The sequence below is a fragment of the Coloeus monedula genome, assembly GCF_965178545.1.
Source record: "Coloeus monedula genome assembly, chromosome: 4".
In the NCBI taxonomy this organism is placed as follows: Eukaryota; Metazoa; Chordata; class Aves; order Passeriformes; family Corvidae; genus Coloeus; species Coloeus monedula.
In genome coordinates this window covers 14,881,707-14,908,185 of record NC_138784.1, presented here as the reverse complement: position 1 = coordinate 14,908,185, position 26,479 = coordinate 14,881,707, and the positions used below count along the sequence as shown (strand labels likewise).

General features: G+C 37.7%; 1 protein-coding gene across 2 annotated transcripts in view; it reads left to right on the top strand.

Annotated features, from left to right (window-relative positions):
* Window positions 1-26,479, top strand: part of BMAL2 (basic helix-loop-helix ARNT like 2) — a 31,530-nt gene that overhangs the window by 1,169 nt on the left and 3,882 nt on the right. Inside the window, exons 2-15 of one of the 2 annotated variants that reach the window (XM_082279945.1) lie at window positions 6,908-7,055; window positions 8,249-8,284; window positions 11,082-11,120; window positions 13,573-13,730; window positions 15,396-15,475; window positions 16,459-16,551; window positions 18,420-18,537; window positions 19,358-19,501; window positions 21,127-21,367; window positions 22,335-22,441; window positions 22,995-23,145; window positions 24,374-24,429; window positions 25,225-25,333; window positions 25,785-25,872. In XM_082279945.1, the coding sequence (XP_082136071.1) occupies window positions 6,908-7,055; window positions 8,249-8,284; window positions 11,082-11,120; window positions 13,573-13,730; window positions 15,396-15,475; window positions 16,459-16,551; window positions 18,420-18,537; window positions 19,358-19,501; window positions 21,127-21,367; window positions 22,335-22,441; window positions 22,995-23,145; window positions 24,374-24,429; window positions 25,225-25,333; window positions 25,785-25,872 (1,568 nt within the window). The remainder of the gene's footprint in view (window positions 1-6,907; window positions 7,056-8,248; window positions 8,285-11,081; window positions 11,121-13,572; window positions 13,731-15,395; window positions 15,476-16,458; window positions 16,552-18,419; window positions 18,538-19,357; window positions 19,502-21,126; window positions 21,368-22,334; window positions 22,442-22,994; window positions 23,146-24,373; window positions 24,430-25,224; window positions 25,334-25,784; window positions 25,873-26,479) is intronic. The other variant, XM_082279946.1, reaches the window with a different exon arrangement.

The following is a 26,479-nucleotide window of genomic DNA, read 5'->3' as shown; positions in this document are numbered from 1 at the left end:
AGTGTTTTGCACGGGGTGTGGGGAAACAGAAGTGGTCCAATCCCTCCTGAGCCATCACTGCAGTTCTGTGTAGTTAGCACCAATTCTTCTAGGTTTAGTAGTCGTTTTCTAAATGCCTGTTGGGTTATGTGTGTTTTAATGTATGTGGGGATCCTGGTTGTGTCAAATCCTTGGCATGTTTCTGTCTGTGCTGCTTGATTGTTTAAATACTGTTGTAAAAATTTGTGGCAAATAATGTAGTGTTTGAAAACAAAGTGGTGGTTTTTTTGTAGTGCTTTTTAAGTCTGCAAAACTGTGCTTAAAACTTAAGATTTATTGTTTCTGTATCATGCATATACTGAAATGAGAGAAAATCATCAAAATGAAGAAACCTCCAAATACAGAGACACATCCATTTACAAGTAGATTTGGGAAATCAATGAACCATAGGCTTTCACATTTTATTGTGAGATAAACCCTCCTCCCTGCTTTCTTTTGCTACCTATGTTTATACCTGTTCTTTTAGTGGATTTTAAAGAAAGAAGTTTTGGGTTTCTTTGTTTTTAAGATAAAAGTATCTTAATTGTGGAATAGGACCACACTAAGGTTACCTGCTTAATAGTTTTTAGATTTTTTTTTTTTTTTTGAGTGTACACCTTATTGTTGGTATATTTGCACATTATGAAAAACAAACTCTAAACTGGACAGTTCACATCCAAGAATCAAATTCATTGTAAGAAGAAATAATTTGATGGGTGATTTTGGAAGTGAATCATTGTGAACTGTTGAAAATTCCCTGTTTGGACCGCAGGGCTGGCTAAAACTGTGGAAGCTCTGCAGCAGGCTTGATAGGACTCATCATTTTGCAGTCATATAATTCCAAAACTTACAACAAAACAACTACCCATCATTCCTCTAGGAGTATATAATTGGAGAGGATTTGTGGTTTGTTTTTTGTTTGGATTTTTTTTGCAGAAACGAACTATGATATATGAGACTCCCGATTCCTATCAGTGCTTTCTACCTGGGGTGAACACGAAAGTGCCTGGGAAGGCAGGGTACCCTTTCAAGGCCTTGGGGAGTATCTTTTCCTTGGCTGGTTCCTGCCTTATTATACTTTTAAATGCACTTTAATACACTAATAGCTTTCGCCAAATATTTGATGTTTGAAATCTATTAAGTAAATGTGTCATTTAACTGGTAAATTGTGGTTCCTGACTGCTTCTCTTCCAGGTGATGAAAATAAGTAAAAATAGAAGCAGAGAGTAATCAGTTGCCTCTGTTATTATTTGATTTAAATGTCTATAATTCTGAGTATTATAATTTTTCCTTTTTTCATTTTGTGATATTAAAACCAAATCCAATGTTCTTAACATATAAGAGTTTATTCTCTGTATAGTGTTGTTCATAAGATGGTTTCATTACTGAATTCTCTGTATCTTGTTCCTGCATTACGCATGCTTATAAAATTTGGGGAAAGAATAAGCTACTTTGGTTCCTACATTTCTACTGTTTTCAGAACTTCATTCCAAAGATTGTTGTCCCAGCTTTCAGTAAGAGATACTGTAGGCAATGATCATGATGCCAGACTTGCTGTAAGTAGTCTGAGGATGCTTTTCATGATCTATTTCGAAAGTCTAAAAAAAATAAATTCAAAGAAATAGTTAGTATAACACTCAGCCATGTGTAGAAAATATGGTTCTTAGTTTTATAGGTGTTCAGATGTGCAGGACCTTAAACTGATACCACAGCACCTGTAACTTTCTTTTTCATGCACTACTGTATGTATATAGGCTGTAAGTGTAGTTTTCATGCTCTCTAATGAATATCTGCAGCAAGAATTCATTAAAATAAACTAAAATTTTAGAAAAGTAACTTCATAATAAAATAAAGCAGTTTACGTGGCACAGAGTTATTTGACTGTCAGTGTGAAGCCATTCCTCCTTGCCCTGTCACTCCAGGCCCTTGTCAAGAGTCTCTCTCCTCTTTCCTGTGGGCTCCCTTCAGGCACTGCAAGGCCACCATGAGGTCACTCCAAAGCCTTCCCTTCTCCAGGCTGAACAATCCCAGTTCCCTCAGCCTTTCCTCCCAGCAGAGCTGCTCCATGCCTTCATCTCACATCTTAAAAAAAACAACAAACAAAAAACAAAAAAAAAAACAAACAACCCAAAACCCATGTTAATTATGACAGAACTTTACAATCTAAAATAAACTCCTCTGGCTGGGCTGCACAACACTCAAGTGCCACTTCACTCTCGCTTCTACCAGAATTTGGAGTTCTTTAAACTTGACAGACCCTAGCTGAAGGGTTTTGTGTGTACCAGGAACATACCTTTGGGAAATACACATTTTAATAGTCTGTGGTATCCATGATCTTAGAAATCTGAACTCAAAGCAGCCTCTCTCTTCTCCTTTCCTTTGAAAGTGTTTCAAAATACAAAGCTGGATTAAAAGTTCCTTATTTTTGGAAAGGTTGTGCCAGTGTTAACACATTATTAATTTAGGCAGCTGCAGAGCTGCCACATTTCTCCAAGTCTCACTTATTCCCAGACTATGGAAAGTGTCACCATAAGCTTTATAAATGTACCTCTTCAGTGGTATTTTATTTCAAGCCCATTTTACTGTAATATCTTGATAGCTGAATTTGGATGTTCTTTTTTAAACTGGCTAAATGAGGGCTGACTGACAGCTCTTTTAATCAATTAATGTATTTATTAATACTACGTGACTTGTATCTTCCTGCTGATTTTTGGAGTGCTAATATGTATGCTGCAAACCTAGACAGAAAAGCTAACCTTGCTAGGGGTGAGTGGTCTTGAGGTAGTGCATAATTAGGGCAGTAATTTTGAAAGACTCTCTTGGGCTTGAACTTGTTGCATGTGATGCAAACAGGTGCTGTCTGTGGCTGTTATAAGAATTGTGTGATGTTTCTGTACTCGGGGTGGGTTTCATCTCAGTTATCAAAAATATTTTTCAAGCATATTATGCACATTTGGACAGATGTCCAAGTCTGAGCCAGTTCCTTTGGTCCCTGTATAATTACGGACTAGAGGTAGGCACTCTTGGGCTGTATCTCATCTAACCAACTGTAGGAATCTATTTTAGATTGAGATGAATCACCCTAGAACTGTTTTATTTCATCTAGCCAAATGTAGGAATCTATTCTGGGGAGAGATGAATCACCCTAGAAATGTCTTCCTCCCTCCAAGAGGGACCAGAATGGCTACTTCAGATGTGGACATCGTTACTGGTTCAGATGAATGTCCCTTTTTGTGGCTGGTGGAGTTTGGCCATAAACCTTTTCTAATAGATTGTGTTTGCTTAGGAATTGAAAACCTTAAAACTGTTGGTGGAGAAAACAGCTCAGGAATGTGGCATGGGATTAGAAAATATTGTCAGTAGTTGGAAAAATGTGGAGTCTCCCAAGCCTTGTTTCTCAGTGCATTGCATGGGATTGACACAGAAACGTTGCTGACACAGGAATATGGTTGATTTTGGTTGTCTTTATATCTCCCTCCAAACAGCAGTTTTGTGCAGCTCCTTTGCCGTTCCCTTCTTTGCCAACTCCTTGGGGACTCTTAATTATTATTTCTTTTCCCTGTAGAAAAACACAAGAATAGGGGATGCTCTTGTACACTGATGTTATGAGAAATATATATTGATAACAATCCCTTAAATATTTTGTTTGTTCAGTTATGAAATACACTAAAATTAGTGTTGAACTAACAGGTTTTTTGTTTCTGATACATTTACTGGGAATGAGCTGTTTTCCATATGTATTTGTACTGCTTGGATGGTCTTTGCATTTTCACAGAGGGAATGATGCTGGGGGGGGAGTTCCTGTATTATTCTCATTATTTTCATCTGTCCAAATGTGCATAATATGCTTGAAAAATATTTTTGATTTTTAATACAGATAAGCATATAGGCTTAATGCTGAGAGACAAACATAGATCATAATAGACATGTATTTGAGGAACTGTTCACTTGCAATTAAATTCTGGTTATCAGTATTAGGGCATTAGCATTGGAATAAGAAGTAATAAAAATGTCATTTCTCAGCTGGAATTTTATTTGGCTTGCAAACCAGACTAGTGTAAGTAATAGCCTTTGGGGTGGTAAAACAAAACATCTCTAGTTGACTTCAACTGTTTTTAGTAATTTTAAAATTGACTAATGATTTTGGTTTTATAGAAACATCAACTTGTAATAAAGATTAGTCCTTCTGGATATTATTTTTCATGAAGCAAGTGTGTTATGAAATGGGGAAATATTTCATTTTGCTTTGTGTGTTTTTAGAGGTGTTTGGTTTTGATGTCAATGGTATGAAAATGTTCACAGGAAATGTGAGTCTGAGGAATTCAGCCAGCTTAAATGACAGGTAAAAATTCAACTTTTTCCTATCACAGAAGCCTACCCTGGCTATTGGGATACATTCTAGACCATTCTCTTTGTGAACCCAAAGATTTTTAAATCCTTTATGCAGCTCTCCCAAAGTGGTATAGATAGCCAGAGAGGGAGAGAAATCTTTCCTCACAGCCTACACAAGGCTGGGACACTCTCCAGGGAGAGAGTGAGCTCCCTGGAATCACCCAGTATCATAATGATGGCTGTTATGGAGCCCTCAGAGATTATTTTCCATCACCTTCCCTGACTTGTCGAAGCTGCCTTGGCTTTAGGAGCTGTTTCTGCCCACTTCTTCCTCAGTGAGTGATAGGTATTAGAAAGATTTGCTCTCTCCTGTTAAACTCCACATAATCACTGTTCTACTATGCCTGATTGTTCTGAAGCTTTAAATTTATTTGGTTCGTAGGTTTTTTAAGGAAAAAAAAAATATATAAAGAATATAAGCTTCATGCTGAGCATATCAGGGATCAGTACAGATTCTTAGCCTTGTATTTTTGTCCAAGATCAACCACCCATCTTACTGGCATTTAGTTTGTCCCAGAGATAGTGTTAAGGATTCAATTTATCACCTAATAATTGTAGTTTAGAAGTTCTTAATAGGTCACTGTTACTGGTAATGTGAACATATTTTGTTTTCTCAGTTAAGAATAATGAAAATGGGTGTTGTTAGTAAAGGTAGAAGAGGTAAGTGCAGTAGTCAGAATTTGTTGCTTGGGTGTGAGGGAAAAAACCAGTTGTTTAATAATACTGAAGATAAATTGGAAAACCTGTAAAAGAGGCCTTGGATTTTGTTCCTTTAAAGGGAAGTGTTCCAAAAGCAGGCTGGCCATCTGTGTAGAGAGCAGTATTTAGGTCAGTGGGTCTGTGCTGTCCTGCTTTGCTCCAGGACGAAAGGATCTGTTGTGCTGAAGGCATTCTTGTCTTGGAACCATGTAGGTTGCTGTTTAGTAAGTACTCTTTTATGAATATTCATCAAGACTGATTGTACTTCAATAGCTTAATCAGTAATTACAGGATGCTGTGACCTGGGCAGATTAAAACTACTGCTTTTAAATAAACAGTTCCTTTGGATTTGTTGGCGTTTTTTGTTTGTTTTGTAATTGTGTTAATAACAGAAATGTAAAATGAGACTTCTAGGGAAACTCATCATAAAAATATTTCAGACATCTACCACTGTGTCCTTATAGTATTTATCATGTCATTTCTTTTAATATATTTTTAACATCCCTAATTTGAATGTGATGTGTATTTGAAATAACTAAATTGTCTTGCTGTTGCAGATGTCCAAATGTTGTCACTTATTTGTCAAGTATTTATTGGTTCTTTGTTTCCACTGCTTTTTTTTGGAACTTCCTGTGGGACTTAATGAGTTAAAGAGCTTTCTAAAATAAAACAGGGGCTGACTTTGTGTTGTCTGATGTGATAGAGAGAGGATTAGTGGAAGACCAGGCAAGCTGTTGTTCGAGTATTATCCTATTTTTATTTAACTCTCCAGAGCTGTATTCCAACACCAAATGAAAACCTAGAGTGTCATTTTTCTGGTGTGAGATGTGTTTACATCCAAGAGGAAAAAAAGTATGCATTTTATTATTGTTCTTGCACATTTCTACATTTTTACAAACAGCACAGATGCTAAAAAAAGAGAGAAAGCTCACAAGAAAGCGTCCAGTTTTTCTTCTTCTGCATTTTCAAAGTACTCCTCTTGGTTTTTGCTCCCTGCTAGAAGCAGGAGATGCTCACTTCCTTAATTGACATCTCTTAATCTCTCATCTGTGCTCACTGGCACGTGAAGCCTAAAGGAGTTCCTGCGTTTGCTGAAACAGAATTAATTCTGGCTCTTTGCCTAAACATCAGCTGGGTGATTCTTTGTGATAGCTCTGTGTTGGGGCAGCAAAACAGTGTAATAGTGCTTATGGTCCTTGAGGCTGTTCTCCTTTCCCCGTAGGTTGCTAGGATTCCTTTGGCTTGTGACTTCTCTTCTGTCCTTTCCAGAAACAACAGTTTTCCTTAAGAGGAGAATTGTGAAGGGAACTTGACTAGTTTTTGAGACATTTCCAACTTCCATGGCAGATGTTCTGTGTAATTGTGGATTTTATGTCAGAAATATGATTATAGCAAACTTCCATTTTTTGGATATCCAGCTTGATTAAAAAACATAGCTCACAACATATTTTTTAATGTTAATTTAGTTTGAGCTACAGTATTTTGATCTGCTGACAAATGGCACAGCTGGTGATTTTGCAGCAGGATGTCTGAGGTGCTGGGAGGATTTAAGTGCAGAGGTTGTGTAAGGGGAGAGCTGTTTTATATTGCCTTGCTGTGTTGGTTGGGTTGGTGAGATCATTACAGCACTGTGGGAAGGTGGTGCATGCTTTGCTGGACTTGGAGCAGTGCAACCTTGGCTTTTTGTGTCAGAGACACGGAAGCCACACACAGATGGCTTTTTGTCGCAGTGAGGATCAGAGTGGGTGCACAGTGATGCAGCTTTTGCTGGACACTGAGCCTTTATTCTCATTGACAGATCAGTTCTCTGTGGATGGAAGCCCATGCATTGCATGTGCAGTGCCCAGCCTCATGAATCCAATCACTAAGCCTGCCACCACCACTTCTTTCAACGCTGCTGTGCCTGACATTCCAAGGAAACGCAAGGGAAGTGATTCTGATAACCAGTAAGTGAATCAAATCTCTGTGTCTCAACTGAAATTTGAGACGTTCATCTCTTATTTATGCAACATGGTCACTGTCTTTCCTTTTCCTCTTCCTTCCTCCTTTCTAATCCTCTTTCCTTTGTTGATTACCATTAAATTTACAATGTCTTCCAAATGTATTCTTTGACAGTCCCCAGTTATTAAAAATAGAAAAAATAATCCTTAAATCCAAGGGATATATGTAGGATTCTGTAATGCCGTTTCCTGGCCTGAAGTGTCTGGATAATGTGTTTCTAATGCTGAAATTTCAATCCTGATTTTTTTTTCCTCCTTCTTTGCCTAATAGTAAAGGCAAGTTCTTAAGTTGCTTGAAGTCTCCCAAGTACATACTAGAATTTTACCTGCAAGCAGGAGACAAGATTACTGGTTGTTTGATCTAGAACTGCTGCTTCAGTGACCAGAGCAGCCATTTCCTTAAATGTGGAGACAGACCCATGACCTAAAAATGGGGACTGTCCTCTTGTAGTGCTCAGTCTTTTTAAGTGGGTCATACTTGACTGCTGAGGTGACTCTCAATTGTTTTATCCTGTTCTGTAACTGCCAAACAGATACCAGTTAACCAAAAAAAGGGACACAAAGTGCAGATGAAGTGCACTACAAATATCTCCAAACTAGCATGGAAAAGCCATATTTAAAAAGGTGGGGAATAGGAGATTTACATGTATTTGTGATTATTAAAACAATTCTCTTTAATCACTGCTTCTTCCATATGTAGTCCATTGATCTACAGAATGTAAGCTGTACTGTGGGTGTTGATGTAATTGTCAACTTGGAGATTCAAGTACATCATGTGGATAACTGAAAACTCCAGCAATATGTTAGTTTCTGGGGGGAAAAAGAAGAGTCTCCATTCTTTTCCAGTAGCACTTGTTGATTTTTACCTGTTCAGTAAAAGTGTTGGTTCCTCAGCAGTGTTTCCCTGAAGTCTGGATCTCTTTGATAAAAAAAACTAATGTCCAAGTTGAAAAATTAATTGAAAAAGTACTGGCTTATAAGAAGCAGTAATTAAATTCTAAGACTAATGCTCTTGCCGAAAAGAACCCATCAAGTAGAGTTACCATTAAAATTTTTCTGACTTTGTTTTTTTGGGTCTATCAAGTCATCTTGTTGTGCTTCAAACTCCATTTTGCTTACTTTATGACCTGTTCCTGCAGGGATACAGTTGAAGTTGATGGTGATCCTCAGAAAAGGTACTTTTTATGAATGAATCCATTTCTATTTTGAGTTCTGTGAACACATCACACTTTGCTGTTTGGCTCAATGAGCTGTGGGGTTCCTTGAGGAGTGCTTCATCCAAGGGCAGGTCTGTGTACAGCACAAGGTGATAAACATCCAGCTAAGGAACAGGATGGACAGGTCTATCCAATGTTAAGGGTTCCTGATAGTTCTTTCTAAGATGATGCTCTGCTTCCAGCTTTACCAAACTCGTTAGTATTGAAGTTTAGAATGGGAAGGAGTGAAAAGTACCAGTTCAATAAGAAGACTTAGTGAGGCAAGGGAAGGCTCTCCTATTTTTCCAGGACTGGTGAATGTTAACGTTTTTGTTTGGTTGTTTTAAGCTTTTAAAGTGCTTTTTAAATTAGAACTATAATAACTGTGTTAAAATAATGCTGTTACAAGGTGGCTATGCAGCGTAAGCAAACCCTTTGTGGAATATATGTGCCAGGATGGTTGTTAATTACATGATTATTTTGTTGCATTTTCCTTTTCTGTATCTGGATACCTTACTTGGGTAATATTTGTTTGTAAGTAGCCGTGCAGTGTTTTTATAGGATAGACTGTTCCACTTGGAGGAGACCTACGATGATCATCTGGTCCAACAGCCTGAGCACTTCAGAGCTGACCAAAGGTTAAGGCATGTTTTAAAGGGCATTGTCCAAACGCCTCTTAAACACTGACAGGCCTGGGGCATTGACCACCCTTCTAGGAAGCCTGTTCCAGTGTATTCCCACTCTCTTGGGAAGCAAATGCTTCCTAATATCCAGTCTAGACCTCCCCTGCACAGCTTTAAAAACCATTCCTTGTGTCCTGTCCTTGGATACCAGGGAGAAGAGCTCAGCACCTCCCTGTGCACTTCCCCTCCTCAGGAAGCTGCACAGAGCAAGGAGGTGGCCTCAGCCTCCTTTTCTCCAAACTAGATGAACCAGGAGTCCTTGGCCACTCCCCACAGGACATTCCTTCTATCCCTTTCATCAGCTTTGTTGCCTTCCCCTGAATTCATTCAGGGACCTTCACATCTTCACCAAACACCTTTTCATATTTTGGGGCCCAGAAGTGCACACAGTATTCCAGGTGGAGGCACACCAACACTGAGCAGGATAATCACCTCTTTGCCCATCTGATGTTTGATGAGCCCAGGATGTGGTTTGTCCTCTGACTGCCTTGAACTGGGCCTGCTGTCAGCCAGCACCTCCAGGTCCCTTTCTGCAGGGGAGTCACTGTTTGGTATATGGCTTAAAGGGCAGAGTAAAAATCTTTCTTTGGGCTTAAAAGCGGTTGTTTCTTTGTGGATTTTTTCCATGGTGCTCACGATGGAAAGTGACTAAAAATCCTCCTTTTCTGCCTTTAAAACATTTGCTTCCATTTTAGAAGAAATGGGGAAGTATATTTAATGAATCAATTGAGAAAGTAGAGAAAAGGTGGTATTCTTTATTTTTTCTGATTAATACCCATTCTGTCCTTTCTAGTACCAATTAAGTATACCCACATTATAGCCACCAAGTGGAATTTCACCCTCTGTTCATGTAGTCAAGGTACTTTTAATTTAGCTATTCATATCAGCAACACCACAACTGTAGGACAGAGGCTATAAAAATCCATTGAAGGCTGGGACTGATTGCTTGAGCAGCAAATTTGTGCTAGATTTTTTCCCCAAGTGGAGCTCCTGAGGGAGAAGGAAAGTTAATTAATGGGGCACATGCTGCATAGCAGCTGGTCTGGCTCCTTGTTACCTCTTCTCATATGGTCAGAGAATGTAAATTCAGTTGGAATTCACAGTATATGGATATTTCAGGTAAGCTTCTTTTAAAATGGAAGGAAAATATTAGTTATTGATAATTCGTCTAAATCTGAAACAACTTCAATGAATAAAAATCTTGGGGTGTTGTGAGCCAAACTTCCTTCCGTGTTTGGGTTTATCAGACTGTCTAGAAGATTGCTGGGTTCCAGTGAGATCCCAGATTCTGCACTGTGTGTTAATTTGGCTGCTGGATCCTCACTGGGGTCAGTGCTCAGTTACAGGTGGAAGCAGCTTTCCTAAAGCTGTAATCTCCAAGATCCTCCTGCTTCCATTTCCTCATGGGAGACAGCTGCTGCCTGCTTGGCCTCCCTCCTCTTGATCCTCATGGTACCAAGGCCACGCTCTGGAGTTCTTCACAAAGAGTGGTGAAGAGTGCAGTGGTCATAGGAAAGAAAAGCTCATTGCCCTTGTTTGAATCATCCTTTATAGTTTCCTGTTGCAGAGTGTTTATTGTGCTACAGACACTTATGACTGTGTTTCATTTACAATTTTATTACTTTATGACTTTCCAGTCATTGCTGTAGGGTATGGGAAATAGCTTAGGTTTTTTGGATTGTTTTAAATGTTATTTAGGATTGTTTATTTTAAAATTTAACAATAAGATATTAGAAATAAAACCATAAATAGATAATATCTCTTATAACATTTTAAACAAAAAAATAAAACCAAGCCTAGTCTTAAGTTATTTGAATGTTCCAATAATGTTGTCTCCAGAATAAAAAAAGCCGCATAATTATGAAATATCCCTTTAATATGTTCACACAACTGTGAATATTGCAAGTTCTGCTTTGGTCTCTTTCTGTTATGCATCACTTGCTAGGTCAGTTATGGTTTAGGGATTTTGCAGGTTTGCTTTTGCTGGAGCCACAGTAAATTTGTAGCATTTTCTATCTTCTGGAATTTGTGGGAGGAAATAAGTGCCTAGTATTAAATACATAATGTAAAGCTCTGTATCTTGTTTTTTCTAGGAGTGAAGATGAAGAACATGTTAAAGTAAAAGATTTCAGGTACTAATTTGCAATAGAAGTACTTTTTGCTAGTGAATACTGTGATTCACAATAGTAAAATACGAGTTTGTGGGTAACGTTCGGTAAAACTATCCAATATTTAACAGTAAGCTTTTCCTTTCCCTTGCTAAATGTATGATAATTTTTAAAATCTCCTCGAGGATTTTATTTGCTACTAATTTTAATAAAAGTTGCTGCAGGATATCTCAGATGCTTTAGCAAAAACACAAGGTTGAAGTTTTTAATGTGAGAAGTAAATGCAATACACCCAAGTCATGTATAAAGAGCTGATCCTCCATTTGTATGAATTTGAGAATTGTTTTTTTCTAGATTTGTTTTCTAGATTTTGATTTTTTTTCTGCTTTTGGAGGTATTTAAAATTTATTCCACATGGAAATGGATTTGGCTAAAGCACGACAAAGATTTCTTCTTCTGGAACTTGTATAGGGAATTATTCAAGCTTTGCCATTGAACCTTGAATTCACATTAATTGAAATTCACATAGAGCACTTGCAGGATTTGAAATGTTGTGTGACCACAGTTCAGCCAAACAAATATTTCAAGTTACAAACAAGCCACATAGTAAAACCAGAGCTGTGCCATGATGTCGATTTAAAAATAAGGCTTTCATTTTGGATGTGAGCAGAGATGTCAAACCAGAAATACATAATCCATTCAGCATGCTGTCAGAAGTATTATTTATATAGTATGCTAGCTAGTAATTATGAAGTGTTCTTGTAATTGCAACAAAATTAAAGAAACTAAAATATTCCAAGATACATTTGCAGTTTCACTTCAAAATTATTTTTTCTTCACAGAGTATCCCAGATTGCTCTGTAAGATTGTTGTACATTGCTTTAATGGCTTTTATGTGGTATTGTTAATTTTTTTCCTTACTTTTTGGTGCATTAGTTGGAGGGAAGAAGAATCAGTACAAAGGTCTCTGGAGGTTTGCTTATCAGTTATCTCCTTCCAGTGTTTTTGTCTCAAGCTTGTTGGGAAACTTGCTTTTCTCCCTTCCCCTTTGTGGCTGAGGCAAGCAATAGAAGGCTTTTTGAATTATCCAGTCATCCCCTGAATTTCTGCACCCACCTGTTCAGTTTTTTATAACTCCTTATTAACCCTCAGAGATGTGGAAGGTTGTTTCCTTTCCTGGAATGCTTGTATCTGTCTTCCTGAGGTTCACAGTTCAAGGAGCAAACACAGGATATTACTTGATTGTTCCTACCTGACATAAAGGAAGAGCTGGGTGAACCCATAGATCTGAGCATAACTCAAAAAATTAAATCTAAAAAAAGGCTTGAGAGAGGGAAAAGCTGAATGCTGGGCAGAATGACCCAGAACGAATTGAGTGGTGAAGGCATTCTTTTTCTTAAAAAAAAAAATAAAAATAGTAGGCAGGTAGATCTTTAACACTGTACTTTGTTCTTTCTGAACAGGCCAGGTGTAGTTAACTTTATTACCTTTAATAACTTTTGTTTCAGGAAAAGTTTTGGATATCAATTAACCAAAACTTACTCCTCATTTTGCATAACTATACTACTGTGTCTGGCCTCAATCAGAAAGAAAAATAATCTGGGTTTTAATTGAGTGGCTGGCTTGTCTTCTGGGTAAGGAGGAAGAGAGTGAATTAAACTTCCCTTGATCTGCTGGAGGATATTAGAGGGGAGGAGATGGGCTGAAAAGCTGACATACTGCACTAGAAAGAAGCAAAGAAAAGGTGACCTGAGCTATAAATAACATTTGTGCAGTGTATGTGCACTCATGTGCCCTAGAAGGAGTTTTCTGATGAAAACTGGCCAAGAAGAAAAGCTCTTTCAGTGACTGAGTTCTTGACAGGCTTACCAAGAGATGAAACCTGAAACAGCCCAAAGGCTGAAAGTCTTTGTACCACCCTACCAGGACAGGGAAAGCTTTCTGAGATACTTCTGGTAAATTACATGAGGCACAGCTTTTTCTTTCAGTTTCCACTCCATCTCTTAGAAGCATGTGTAAAAGTAATGTTTATTGCTGTGGGTTTTTTTAAAAGGCAGCAGAATGAACACCCCATCTTAGGGGTCAGGCAGAGGTAGGAGTAGGGAGCAGGAATGTCTTCCAGTGATTCCCAGTGACATCAGGAGTTCTCTGGGATACACAGGTGTCCGAGTCATCACTTGCATGGCAAAGGTTACAAGAAGGGTTGAACTTTTATAAGTCTTCATAACCTCTTGTTCCTGCCAGCTAGAATCAAACTGTTGCTTGAGATATCTTTTCTCCTCAGTATTTCACGTCATTATTGGGACCATTTCATCTTTGTTGAAGTGAATCCAATTCAATTGTCCAATGCAAGCAGCGTATGAAAAACTGTTTCAGTGCAGTAGCACTTGTGATAGTTCCATTCTCAAAACTGAATTGAGTATCGTGGTGAAAATCTTCCCCCTAATCTTCCTTAAAAAATATTTTTTCTTCTTAGAGAGGCTCACAGTCAAACAGAGAAAAGAAGAAGAGACAAAATGAATAATTTGATAGAGGAATTGTCTGCCATGATACCACAGTGCAATCCCATGGCCCGAAAGCTGGACAAACTCACAGTGCTACGGATGGCTGTGCAGCACTTGAAGTCTTTAAAAGGTGAGTTTTGGGAAACTTCATCCTGTAAATCCTTGTTCTAGTCAGAGTGTGTATCTTCCTGGATTTTAAATAAATCAAGAGTATTTTATTTTACACTTCCTTACTGTATTTAATTCTGAGTCTGCTCCTCATTTACATGTACGTGTCTGTAGCTGTCAGAACTTAATTTTAAATTTTTGCTTAGTATAACAGGAAAAAAAGCCACCCTTCAGTGTCTGATATTTTCTGTCTGCTCAGGGCATGCCTTGCTCTTGGGTCACTCCTTGATTCTTTTTAGAAAGCACAGGAGTCAAAAGGAAAGCTGCAGGACAGAACATACTTTAACAAAATGGTCAATGAGTTTGATTACATTAAAGTCTTAAATACCCTCACATATTAGAGAGTGCCAAGAAACAGAAACTTCTGATAGCCTCAGTCAGCTAGCAGAGTTAATCATGGATCTTAGGGAATGGGTTAGTGTGGGGATCAACCCAGGAAATACTCTTTGCTCTCCTTTAGTTATTGCTAGGTTTTGGAAGTTTTTTTCCTCTCCTGCCAAAAATACATCCACATACAAGTTGCATATTGCATAGTCCATCAGCTGCACACAATATTTGGGGGTTTTGACACCACTTTTTGAGAATAATAATTTGGTCAACTCTAAGCAAAGATCAAAGACCCTCTGCATTGCAAAGCCAACTGATCATAAATAAATAGATCTGATGAGAACCCAATTAGTTTTGGGTCAAAGAAGTGTAGAAAATGAATTATGTTGCTACCTTGACAGTAACAAAATCATAGAATGGCTCAAGTGTGATGGGTTTTGAGGGTTTTCTAAAGGCTCAAGCAGACTGAGAGTTTTGCATGAAGGAATGATGTGACAGACCAGCAGGGCAGTAACTGCACTTGCAGTTTAAACAAGAAATCTTCAGCTCAAGCATTTGTATTTTAACAATAGGATATGAAAACTGGACTACGCCCAGCACAGTTATATTTACCTCAAAACAAATGGTTTAAGGGAATACAAGCTACTATGTGGAGTTATAGTGAATGCTGAAATTGCCTGAAATGTTCAACTGCTGCTTACATCAAAAAATGTAATGAGAAAATATTATAAAAAATTATTGGATAAAAATGTAATGGGCAAAAATTATTTTAGAATACTTGCCATGGGTGCTAGAACAGTACATGCAGTGAGTCAGCCTCACTATATTTAGTGAGACATTTGATTTAACTACAATAGTCTGGTTTTTTGATTGTTGGCCTTGTAATATTAATGAAGCATTATTAATGCCAAAAGATAATTGATAATATTGGAATTATTCAGTTTCAGCAAAGAGAATTTAGTTAAGAGGTCTGAAATATACCTACGAAATGTTTCTAGAAAATTCAGTTCTCATAATACCATTTCTCTAGCAGTACATTAATGATATCTGAACAGAAGTTTCCTTGGTTTCTGTTAAGTAAAGGGCAAGAAAAGAAAATGGTTATGTGTCTGTTTTCATTACCAGTGTATGTTTGAGATTTGTTTTGTTTTTATGATTTCCAGAACCTTGAATTATTTTTTTAATTCAGCTGTTGGGGTCACAGAGAAAAATTCTGAAAGACATAACAAGTTTAACTCTGCTAAAAGTGAATTTAAAATGTAACTTGTGACATGATCTCTATGAATAATCCATTTCCCAGGTTCTAGTAGCTCCTACTCAGAAGTCCGGTATAAACCTTCATTTTTGAAGGATGATGAACTGCGACAGTTAATCCTTAGGGTGAGTGGAAGGAAACTCTCAGATAAATCATGTCCTTATTAAAGCTTGAGTTTTTAGTTGGACCGTGCTTTTTCTCCCATCTTTTCCTTTAGGCAGGTGTTTTGTTGTACAGGTTTATAAACTCTGTGCACTACCCAGGCTTTCAGGAAGGTGTGCAGAGATGGTTTGGGAGCATGGCAGGCAGCAGCCCTGGAAGGGACAGTAATCTATGTACGGGCTGCCTGTTTAATACATCCATTATTGAAATCTTCATGCAACTGCAGAGAATGCTGCCAATTATGCATAAACATCCTTGTAGTTGTTGGCTCTCCTTCATGTACATTTTTAAAGATGTACTTCAAAAAAGGTGCAGAAAATACTTGGAGTAAAATCTTTCCTCTTGTTTGCACACTTCATCATAAACCCACATAACCTCATTCACAGCTAGGTTTGTGATTTTTTTTTTCCTTTGCTGCAATAATGCTTGGCCAAGATCTGTGAATGGCTCCCAAAAGAAGCCGTTTTGCAGCTGGACTTTTGCCAAAGCTGTGTTTAAGAAACTTCAGCTGTGTGTGGTTGAAGGCATCATTTGGTCCTTGCAATCTTAATTGCCTTTTTTATAGAATCACAGAATGACCTGAGTTGGAAGGGACTTCAAACACCATCCAGTTCCACCCCCTGCCATGGGCAGGGACACCTTCCACTATCCCAGGTGTCTCAGAGCCCCATCCAGCCTGGCCTTGGACACTGCCAGGGATGGGGCAGCCACAGCTTCTCTGGGCAACCTGTGCCAGGGCCTCCCCACCCTCACAGGGAAGAATTTCTTTCTAATACCTAATCCAAATCTGCTCTCTGTCAGTGTGAAGCCATTTCCTCTTGTCCCTTTCCAGCTTTCTTGTATTTAATTTTAAAAAAGCAAGTTTAGAAATGTGCTTCCTTGTAGTCATTAATATTCATTGTTTATTTTATGTGTGTTTTTAAAGACAGTATCTTTATATTTTCAGGCTGCAGATGGATTCCTGTTTGTGGTTGGATGCAACAGAGGAAAAATTCTGTTTGTCTCTGAATCAGTTTGCAAAATACTTAATTATGATCAGGTGGTTATTGTTGTTTCTTGTTCGCTTTTACCTTGCATTTTCTTAGAAATTTTAAAACTTCTATATTTTATTCTATATTAAATCAAACCAGTCTTTGTGTATCATTTCTTGGAATTTCTTTGATTTAACCTTATTCAGAGCAAAGCTGAATGTCATGTAAGAAAATATGGGCAAATACAGTCAGTGTTCCCAAGCTGAGGAACAGCACCAGATTTCAACTGATCATCGTCAAGAAAACTGCCAGTCTGAGAGGAAGGAATAATTCAAAGATGTCCTAATTTCTGTGTGCAAGAGATTTTCTTTCACATAGTGAAGTGATTTTGGGGTTTTTTTTTTAGGCCAAGGAAAATGGGTAGTTCAGCAGTGGAAGTTAATTAAAGCTGTCCTTGGTGATGCCTTTATGCTTGGGTGCACCACATAACACATCATCCACAATAACTATCTGAGTGTGTACCCTTAACCTGAAAGAAACTGAATGGGAGCCAGCTTAGCCTGTAGAATAAGGGAAATAAGAAAAATAGAAGTACTTTCCATTAGCTGACGTTTAACAGTATGGGCAATTACCACAAATAATCAAGGGATGATAATTTGTTCCTGTATCAATGACTTCTGTTTCACAAACAGAGGCTAAAACAGTTAGTGCTGCCATCTGTCTACTTTTGTAACTTTGAAACCATTTGTGCTATCTTCATTTTCTTTATAAATGTACAGATAACCAATCTGGACTCTTTCATAGATTTATTTTTATCTCTTTTTTTTTTTTTTTTAAGTGCAAAACTATCTTCTTTAATTAAAGGGAAATGAATCATCCTAGGGGAATAAGCATAAAGCAGAGTTAATTTTTTTTTTAACTTGTACACTGATTTTGCTCAAGAACTAAAAGTGCATTTCTAGAGTCACTCATGTTACACATACCTAGTTCCAGACCCTTAAGATCTCCTTCATTCCAGAGGAGATTCAGAGGACTGACTTTAATAAAACAATGGATTTACTAGCTTATTTGGGAATTGTTCTAGGTTCTGAATCCCATGCTGCAGCTTAATCTGGTTTGTTACACCTGGATGTTTTGGTAAGGCTGCTGTTAGCCTGTCTCAGCAGCACTCAGCATTTTCCCTTTGCGTTAGGATTAGACGGGGACTGGGAAAAGGCAAGAGGCTGGGTGTTTATCCAGAGTTTGAGTCTAGAGCTTGTCAACACAACTCCTTTCTAGCCTTTGATTTGGCTGCTGTGCTGAAGGTAAGCAGTGGAAAACCCACACCAGCCCACTTCTGTGAGAATTCCTTCCTGTTCCAAAAGAAAGTGGTGCAGCAGGTCAGTTACTTGGGATAAGCAGAGTGAGAAGGTAGAATGCATCCCAGCTGGAGACATCTCTGTAAAAATCCTCTACTAAGGAGTGCTATAGTGAGTTGACCCCTCACTTCCAGCCTGCTCCTGGCTCAATGGTGCCAGTTTATCCAACCAAAGTAGAGCTGAGAGTCATTAGACAGTTGAATATTTCATCTTACTTCCTATTTCTTCCCTCCTTCCCCAATAATCTGAGAGTTACTTTGTGCATAACCTTCTTTGGCTAGGATCAGGAATTGCATTATTTACATAAATAAAGCATTTGGTTGTACAGAACTTGTTTAATCTCCATTGAAGTCTGCTGTTTTTCAAAGGGACATAGCAAGCTATGTTTTTACTACCCTTTTTAATAAAAATTATATTAAACAATGACAAATGAAATGTAAATCAAAATATTGATGTTTGGAGTAACTGTGGTATTGACTTTTTTCCTGAGATAAGTAATGTGTGGGGTCCTGTTCCAAAATGGTGTGGTTCTCATCTCTTTTGGGTTTTGTTGTTGTTTTTTTTTTTTTTTTTAATAGGCCAGTTTAATTGGACAAAGTTTATTTGACTACTTACATCCAAAAGATGTTGCAAAAGTTAAGGAGCAACTTTCTTCATCGGATGTCTCGCCTAGGGAAAAGCTTGTAGATGGAAAAAGTAAGTCAGAGCTGAACGTGCTCAGATTTTTTCAAGAGATGTTAATTAATTAAATTATTAGTCAGGATGTATTCAGGTGTTTGGATGGATGTATGGATGAACAAACCTGAGGTATTTCTATGAAACAAACATTTGAATGCGTATCTGCTGCTTAAAATGCATTTAGAATTGAAAAGCTAGCCCAGAAAATACCTGATTTAGATCATAAGAATTACTGAAATTCTGTTAAATTACTGAAATCACTGTTAAGCATTTACCAAGATGTGGTCTGACATTCTTCCTACCAGCATACTACTTTTTTTTCTTGTATTTGCTAGGTCTTGTCAATACAAAAGACCTGATGTAGTCGAACATGGGATAAAATACTTCAATATCAAGAATCACTGTCTTCTCTGAAAATGCTAAGTGTCAATCCCAATGTAACCAAACCTTCTTTTGTTTACAGTTGTTTCTAATAAGAAAGCATTATGTACTGTGCAACTAGTGGCTATTTTGTAGCTGGCTTTTACAAGCATCTTTGCAGTTCTTCCTTGTACCAAATACAAGTTGAAAGCTGACAAAGCATATGTAGTAAAATACTATTCAGAATATCAAGAAGGGTTTAAAAGTAGTTTAGTAGTTCTTTCTAATTTTGAAATCTGTGTCAATCATGTTTTCTTTGCCCTATTTAAACTATTAGACTTTTCTAATTGCAAGGACAAAATTTAGGCAGCTAAAAAGGAGAATGTACTTGGGAGGTAAATGAAGAAAGCATCTTGTTTTCTGAAGTTTTATTGCTTGATCTTGGTTTTTTTAAACTACTTTACTAAATCTTTGTAAGCTGGCTTGCAAGTACACACAGATTTCCAAGCTGGACCAGCTCGGCTGAACTCTGGTGCTCGACGTTCCTTCTTCTGTCGGATAAAGTGTAGCAGGACCACAGTCAAAGAGGAGAAGGAGTGTTTGCCCAACCCAAAGAAGAAAGGTATTCAAAGAGTGTAGATGAAGTGGGGGCTTTCTCTCTTGAAACTTGTTTAAATTCCGAGTCAGTAATGGCCTTCTAGTTCTGACTGATCTCACCAAGTAGCCGTAGAGCAGTGTAAATGTGAACCAGGGACACCTTTTGAAAAACAGTCTAATTGTACTCTTTCTCCTCCCTGTGGCCTCCTGGAAAGAGGGAGGAAGGAACCTGAGGTACAGTGGCTCTATAGGAGCATGTGATCTGTTGTGGTCAAATTTTAGAAGGCACAGGGAAGTATTTGAAAGAACTGGAGCAGATCAGAAGAATTAAACTAAATAACTTATGTCTTGAAGATAACTGAGTGAATAAGGCCTGCAAACTCTACTATTTTGAAGGAAAAAAAGCAAGTAAACCAACTTTATTTTCTGATTTACTTTTTGTGTTGTGTGTATTTAAAAGTATGAGTTTTCCTGTTTTTCCCCTTTTCATAATAAATTTAATTTGTCAGTGTAATTCCATTCATTTTCCCAGTAATTTTAATTTAGTTCATACATTGGTATGCCTGTAGAGCAGTATAATCTTGTCAAGTTTTCAGTGAAAATTTAAATTTCAATTTTAAAATGCAATTTCCAGCTTTTGTTTTAATTCCCTAGTATTGATTTTTGCAAAGGTGTGCTGAAATTGTTTGATCCTGAAAAGATCCTCCAAGTTCTGTTTTTCAATGTAACCTGTTACTGTTGAGAGACACCACAAATTTTAAGAGGCCCATGATTGTAAGTAAATAGAATGTGGTATCCCTTGATGTGTCAGATAACTCAGTGAGATAAAAATTTAACTTCTGTAAATGTTTCTTGGGAAAGCAGTTTTGAGGGAAGGCACCTGAGAAACTGACAAAATCATAGTGGGATAACTTGGCTTCTCATTTTGCAGAGTTGATCTGTGTTTTTTGTAGTAGAGAGGAAAATCAAACCTATGGAAAGCATCCTGTTCAGCATACAGATGTCAAGAATGCTTTGGCCTTTTTTAGGAAAGGCGGCTGCTGTAGGACACATAATGTCAAACCTTGATGCTTATAGGGTGTTTGCATGTTATTTAGGGAGCAGAAAGGGATGAATGACAGTGTATGCTGGAATTTAAGATATTTAAAATATTTGTCTTCCCATAAAACTTCAGAAGCCTGAGGTAAATAGAAAATAAGCTGGATTGCTTTGGGTTGTTCTTGACTAATTCTTTCAGCAACTGCAGTGAGCATATATTCAGATCATTGTGCTCACCAAAGGTAAATTGATTTGGAAGCTACAGAGGGCCTCAGCTTAATTTTAATTCACAATCCATATGAAACCATATAAAGACAAAGAGATCTGTGGGTTATTGCTTTCTTTTCTGTCTAACTTGTGTTTGAACTGCCAACACCCATAACTCATCTTCCTAAATCTTACATAGGTTTAGAAGCTCTCTCTGCAGGTAAGCCCAAATTGAATAGAACAAAATTTGTTTTAAAAAACTCTGTAAAATTGTGTATAGCTTTGTACAGGTGGTGTAGGTAAGCATGAAATATAGTTGATGGTCTCATGGCCAACAGAATAAAATAAGTAGTTTGGTTTACTCTTTGAACAATAACTGCTTCTTATTTAATTTCTTTCTATTAGATCACAGAAAATACTGCACCATTCACTGTACTGGGTATTTGAAGAACTGGCCTCCTAATGAGGTGGGAGTGGAAGAGGAAAATGATGTAGAAAAGGACAGTAGTAACTTTAACTGTCTTGTTGCAATTGGGAGGTTACACCCTTATATTGTTCCACAAAAGAGTGGAGAGATAAAAGTCAAAGCAACAGAATTTGTTACACGATTTGCCATGGATGGAAAATTTGTTTATGTAGATCAGCGGTAAGCGTTTTGTTCTTTAATGAAGAGAAAAGACAACATTGCTTCCATTTTCTGATCCTCTGTCAAAGCTGTAATTTCTCCAGCAGGGTAGAAGTTCTAATTAGAATTTTCAATTTTTGAGAATTTCTTGAGAATTCTCAAAATTCTAATTTTCAGAATTTTTTTCTGCTCTACACAAGAAGCAGTTAACTCTTAATCTATGTGCACTTGGGCTTTGTTTTTTTGTCAAATAATATATAATGTATAGAAGTGTATTGTCCTACAGAAAATGGTGAGCTAGCAAGGTTAAAACAAGTTATAAAATGGACCCATTTATTCATAAAGAAAAATCTCAAGTTAGAGCTTCATAGCTCTGCATATGACTGAAGTAATAAAACATTTAACCAAAAGTTATTGCTTCTGAGAATCTTACCATTTGTAACAAATACATTCTATCTAAATGAGGCACCAAATTATTTCATTAAAAGTGAGAACTCAGTTCCCATTTTCTGTACTTTCTGAACCAGACTTACTTGTTGTAGAGACCTAGTTACCACTCTGCATTTTGAATTTCATTGTCACTGGAAATGTTATTGCTTTCAGTCTTCTTTTCTTTCAACTAAAAATGTCAGTTTAAAACCAATTCCTTTGAGTGGAAGAGCAAAATTCAACTGCTGAGTTTTTTATTGACTCTTATGTGTGACCAGCACTCTGACTGGCCAAGGGAAGCCACTAAGCAGAAGTATTTTGTGTGTACATATGGTTTGCATGTTTAAACACTTACTTTACCTTTGAATTGTCATTCATTGAAAGGAATAATTTGCCATGAAAAATACTTCCTGTTGTTTTAGAGCTGTACTAATGCTCTATTTTTTCCCCCAAACATGAACCCAGGCATCTGTTTGTTTAAATGTTAATGTTCTGCTTTATCTGATACAGAAGAAAACAGCTTTGCATCCGCTGTAGTTCACGTTTTTATTTCTAACAGCGCAACAGCAATTTTAGGGTACCTGCCACAAGAGCTTCTAGGAACTTCTTGTTATGAGTACTGCCATCAAGATGATCACAATCACCTAGCTGAAAAACATAAAGAAGGTACAAAATAGTTGGTCTTCCCACACTACTTACAGCTACATGTAACTGCAAGTGAAAACACTACAAACCCAAACTACCCAACCTCAGCATTGCCCTTTTTGATGCCTCTGTTAAGACATGCCTGTGTAAGGCTTGTAATAAAAGCAGGGAGAAACTTCTGTTGTCTTGGCTCCTGGTGCAGGGTCTTAATTGTGGGGGAATAATGTCAGTGTATCTGCCAAACCCTCTGCTTCCATTCTTTATGAGGAAGGAATCCTGAAGAGCAGATGTGTGTGATAACATAATTAAAGACATGAGTTAAGAAAGCTCACCAAGTCATGAGTCTCCTAGTGGTTTGCAGAAACTTAGTATTTGGTTTTAATATAAGATTTATGACCCTGCTGAAACTATAATTTGATTTTAGAACAGGTCCCAGTTTGTTCTGGCATGTCATTCTGTGTCTGGCCAACAAAAACATTTTGGGTTTTATGATGCTATAAAACAGATTTATTATTTTTAACGTTACCTTTCTAAGCTTAAATATGGTGATTATAACTTTCCTTTTCTTATCTAGTGTTGCAGAATAAAGAAAAAGTATTTACAAATTCCTACAAATTTAGAGCAAAAGATGGGACTTTTGTTACTTTAAAGAGTCAGTGGTTTAGTTTCATGAATCCTTGGACCAAAGAGCTGGAGTACATTGTATCAAACAACACGGTGGTATTGTAAGTAATTTATATGACTCTCTGTTTATTTTTTGTCATAACTACAGTTAGTACTAACAGAAAATAACGTGCTTAGGGAGCAGAACAAGGCTAGAAAACATCAGCTCTGCACAGAAATGGGCTGAACAACCTGGACAAACAGTTTTTTGATATTTACCAGCTATTTTTTTTCAGGCCTAAGTTGTGGATTTGACTCTGAAAACTATGCTGCTTCCCAGTAGGAAACAAATGAGGTGAAAGAGTTTCTTGTTAGAGGAAGAAGGGAAGGATCTTGAAGAAAAGTAGATTAGAATAAATGGAACTGTCAAGTTAATTCTGCTTGTCCTTCTGGTCTTTACAACCCTCTGTGTGTCAGTTGACCCAGTTCCAAGTGCTGCCCTATCCCGCAGGTGTCAGGAGGTGGAGAAGCACAACTGATAGATGGTGGGAAATGCAAGGCAGGACAGAAAGATCCTCTCCAAATTGATTGCAGGGGTGGAGCCTGTGGGACAGGAAATGCGTGTGTTTAATTGCTCTTTTTATTTGTAATTCTTTTTCATTCTCTGCACCTTGCAATGGGGCTGTAATCTGGATTGTTCCAGTGGTACTCACGATCTTTGCCAATGACTGGGGTTTTGAGAGGGGACACAGAGGATTTTATTTCCATGAAATAAAGTTGTTGAGGGGGCCTTTTGCCCATTCTGTATCTGTTTCATGCCTTAAGTCAACATCACCCAGCTCTTTTGCCCATGTCCTTTTTCCCCAAGGAGAGAGAGAAGAGTAGTTCAGACAGTCTGTGCTGGCCAGTAGCCCAAGGACACTTGGGCCTGTCCTGGAGATTGTGGGCATTTGCAGCTGCAGAAGGGAAGGAGGGCAGCAGCTGCTGGCAGGAGGCAGACACTGACCTGTCCTTGTAGCAGTTGTTCCTGGTTACCTGATTTCCCTGCTAACAGTAAAAATGACAGCCCTCTTCCCTTGCCATGGAGCACAGCCAATCCTATTGGCTTTCCTTTTTACTTGGAGAGTACGTGGCAATTAGTATTTCACCCACTGCTCAGAAACATTGCAAAGGACTGAACATGCAAATATGTGAGGAATATCTTTATATTTCCCTAGTTTGAGGATGTTACCTTTGATTCTGTGTAAAGTATTATTGAAATTAAACATATGTTATGGATTTTGCTCTTGAAAAAAAACCTGCTGACTTTTTGTGGTTTGATTTGGGTTTTTTTATTTCTTTAAATCTCAGAGGTCATAAGGAATCAACTGAAGAAGAGGTCCTCTACAGTTCCCACCCTGCAGAAGGCAAGTGTCACTTCTTACGGTTATCACAGCTGCATCTCCTGATCAGTCAGTTTAGATTTATCCAGTCTAGAGATTTTATTCTAGGTTGTGTGCAAGGAAGGATTAGGTTTTGTTTTAAGACTACTTCTGGTGACAGTTTCTAGTTACTTACAGAATCCTAATTGATATAAGTCACAGAAGTCTAAAAAGAAGTGTCTGTAACATACTTTTAGTTTCTAGCAGCTTCTGTTAGAGCTGGGGTTTTGGTTGGTAGGATACTGTGCTTCTGTCACAGACCCTTCATATTTTGCCCAGTTTTCTGAACAAATGCAATTATGCTGAGTTTACCTATAAAATACAGGGCAATACTGATACAGGACATATTTTTTATTATTTTTCTGCTGTGTATAGATTCTGCTTTCTGCATGCTGTTCTGTCATCTTGCTGTGAAGTCTTTATTTTTGCTTTTCAAAATGTTTTTTCAATAACTCATTTCAGTTGGTGAGAAATCCAAGGGTTTTTTTAAACTCGTGTTCTTTGCAATGTCTGTGAGAGACACTGGAGGTGGCAGTGATTAAGTATATTTCACTACTGGAGAAAAACAGTTTTCACAAACAGATTATTCATTTTATATTGCAACACCCTCTGCCGTGAATCAGTATTAAAAGGAATTTCTGAATTATGAAAATACATACTTACATAGTGTATATATATAAGTATATCTAGAACAAGAGCTGCTTTAAAACAAATCCTTGCTCTGCAGTGAAACTGCTCTGGGTTTAAGGTTTTGTTTGAGCTTTGTTTTTTTATCTACAGATGCTGTAAAACAGTCTTTAGTAAGTGTACCTGGAATGTCCTCTGGAACAGTTCTTGGTGCTGGAAGTATAGGAACCGAAATTGCAAATGAAATATTAGAATTACAAAGGTAATAAACGCATAACATCATCATCAGGCTTTTAAGTAAAGACAGGGACAAGGGGTATGTGATTATGTGAGGGTTGCTCCAGTTTCACTTTTATTGTATTATATGTATAACATTTTTTAGGTTGAGCAATAGCATTATGAGATACTATTGTAATCTAATGTCAGTCTCATGCCTGGCAGAGCACATCACTGTGCTGGTAATTCAACAGACAGAAAAGTGTGTTTAAGGAATTGTGCCCATGGCCTTTTCTGATCTCTTCTGTGTTTCCTGCTACCAAAACTCGGAGCAGGATAATTTAGAATCTTCTGGAGAATTTAAGACATCATTGTTTCAAATTAGCTGGCTCATGCTTTGTCACTGGGGAAGTCTGGTGGGTTCTGCAACACACAGTCTATTTTTCAGTATTTGATTAATGTGACCTGATGAATCAACTAAATATATGCAATTTTAGGTTGCATTCCTCACCCTCTGGAGAGTTAAGTCCGTCACATCTCCTGAGAAAGTCACCTTCTCCAGCTTTAACTATAAACTGCAGCGATGTGAGTATGCTCCTGCTTGTAAAAATCCAAAATTCAAAGGTTAATGTCAGCTCAAAGCCTGTGTTTGAGCCAGATTGCCCTGATTCGTTTTTGAGAGAGAATGTGCAAGGTATTGCACAGCCTGGCAGCTGTGAGAGTCTTTGAGTGATGTGGCTGCAGTTCCCACCTCATTTACACGGGCATCAGTTCAAGCTTAAGGGGCTGTTCTGAGGCTGCAGTCTCCACTCAGCAGGATCTGCTGAAGCTCCACCACTGTGCTCAGTGTGAGCATTCAGGGGATGGTGCCTCTCCTGGATTTGGAACTGAATTGAAACTCTTGCTAGAAAACCATCAGAGACTAAAGATCACCTGTTGTGATTGTTGTGAAAGTTTTTGTTTTCTCTTGCTTGTCCTTTTAATCTTAACGTTTTTGAAGAGCCTTTTAAAAAAATCTGTGCTGTTTTGAAATTTTTAAAATTGTGACTTTGAAGGTATTTTATTGGTCTTCTAAAAGTTGATAGTTATGTTAATCTAGTAGTGCTTGTAACACCACAAACTATAACTAACATAGTTATTGCCCATAGCTATGGAATAATTAACATCTCTTTTTACCTAAGTATGTGGTATG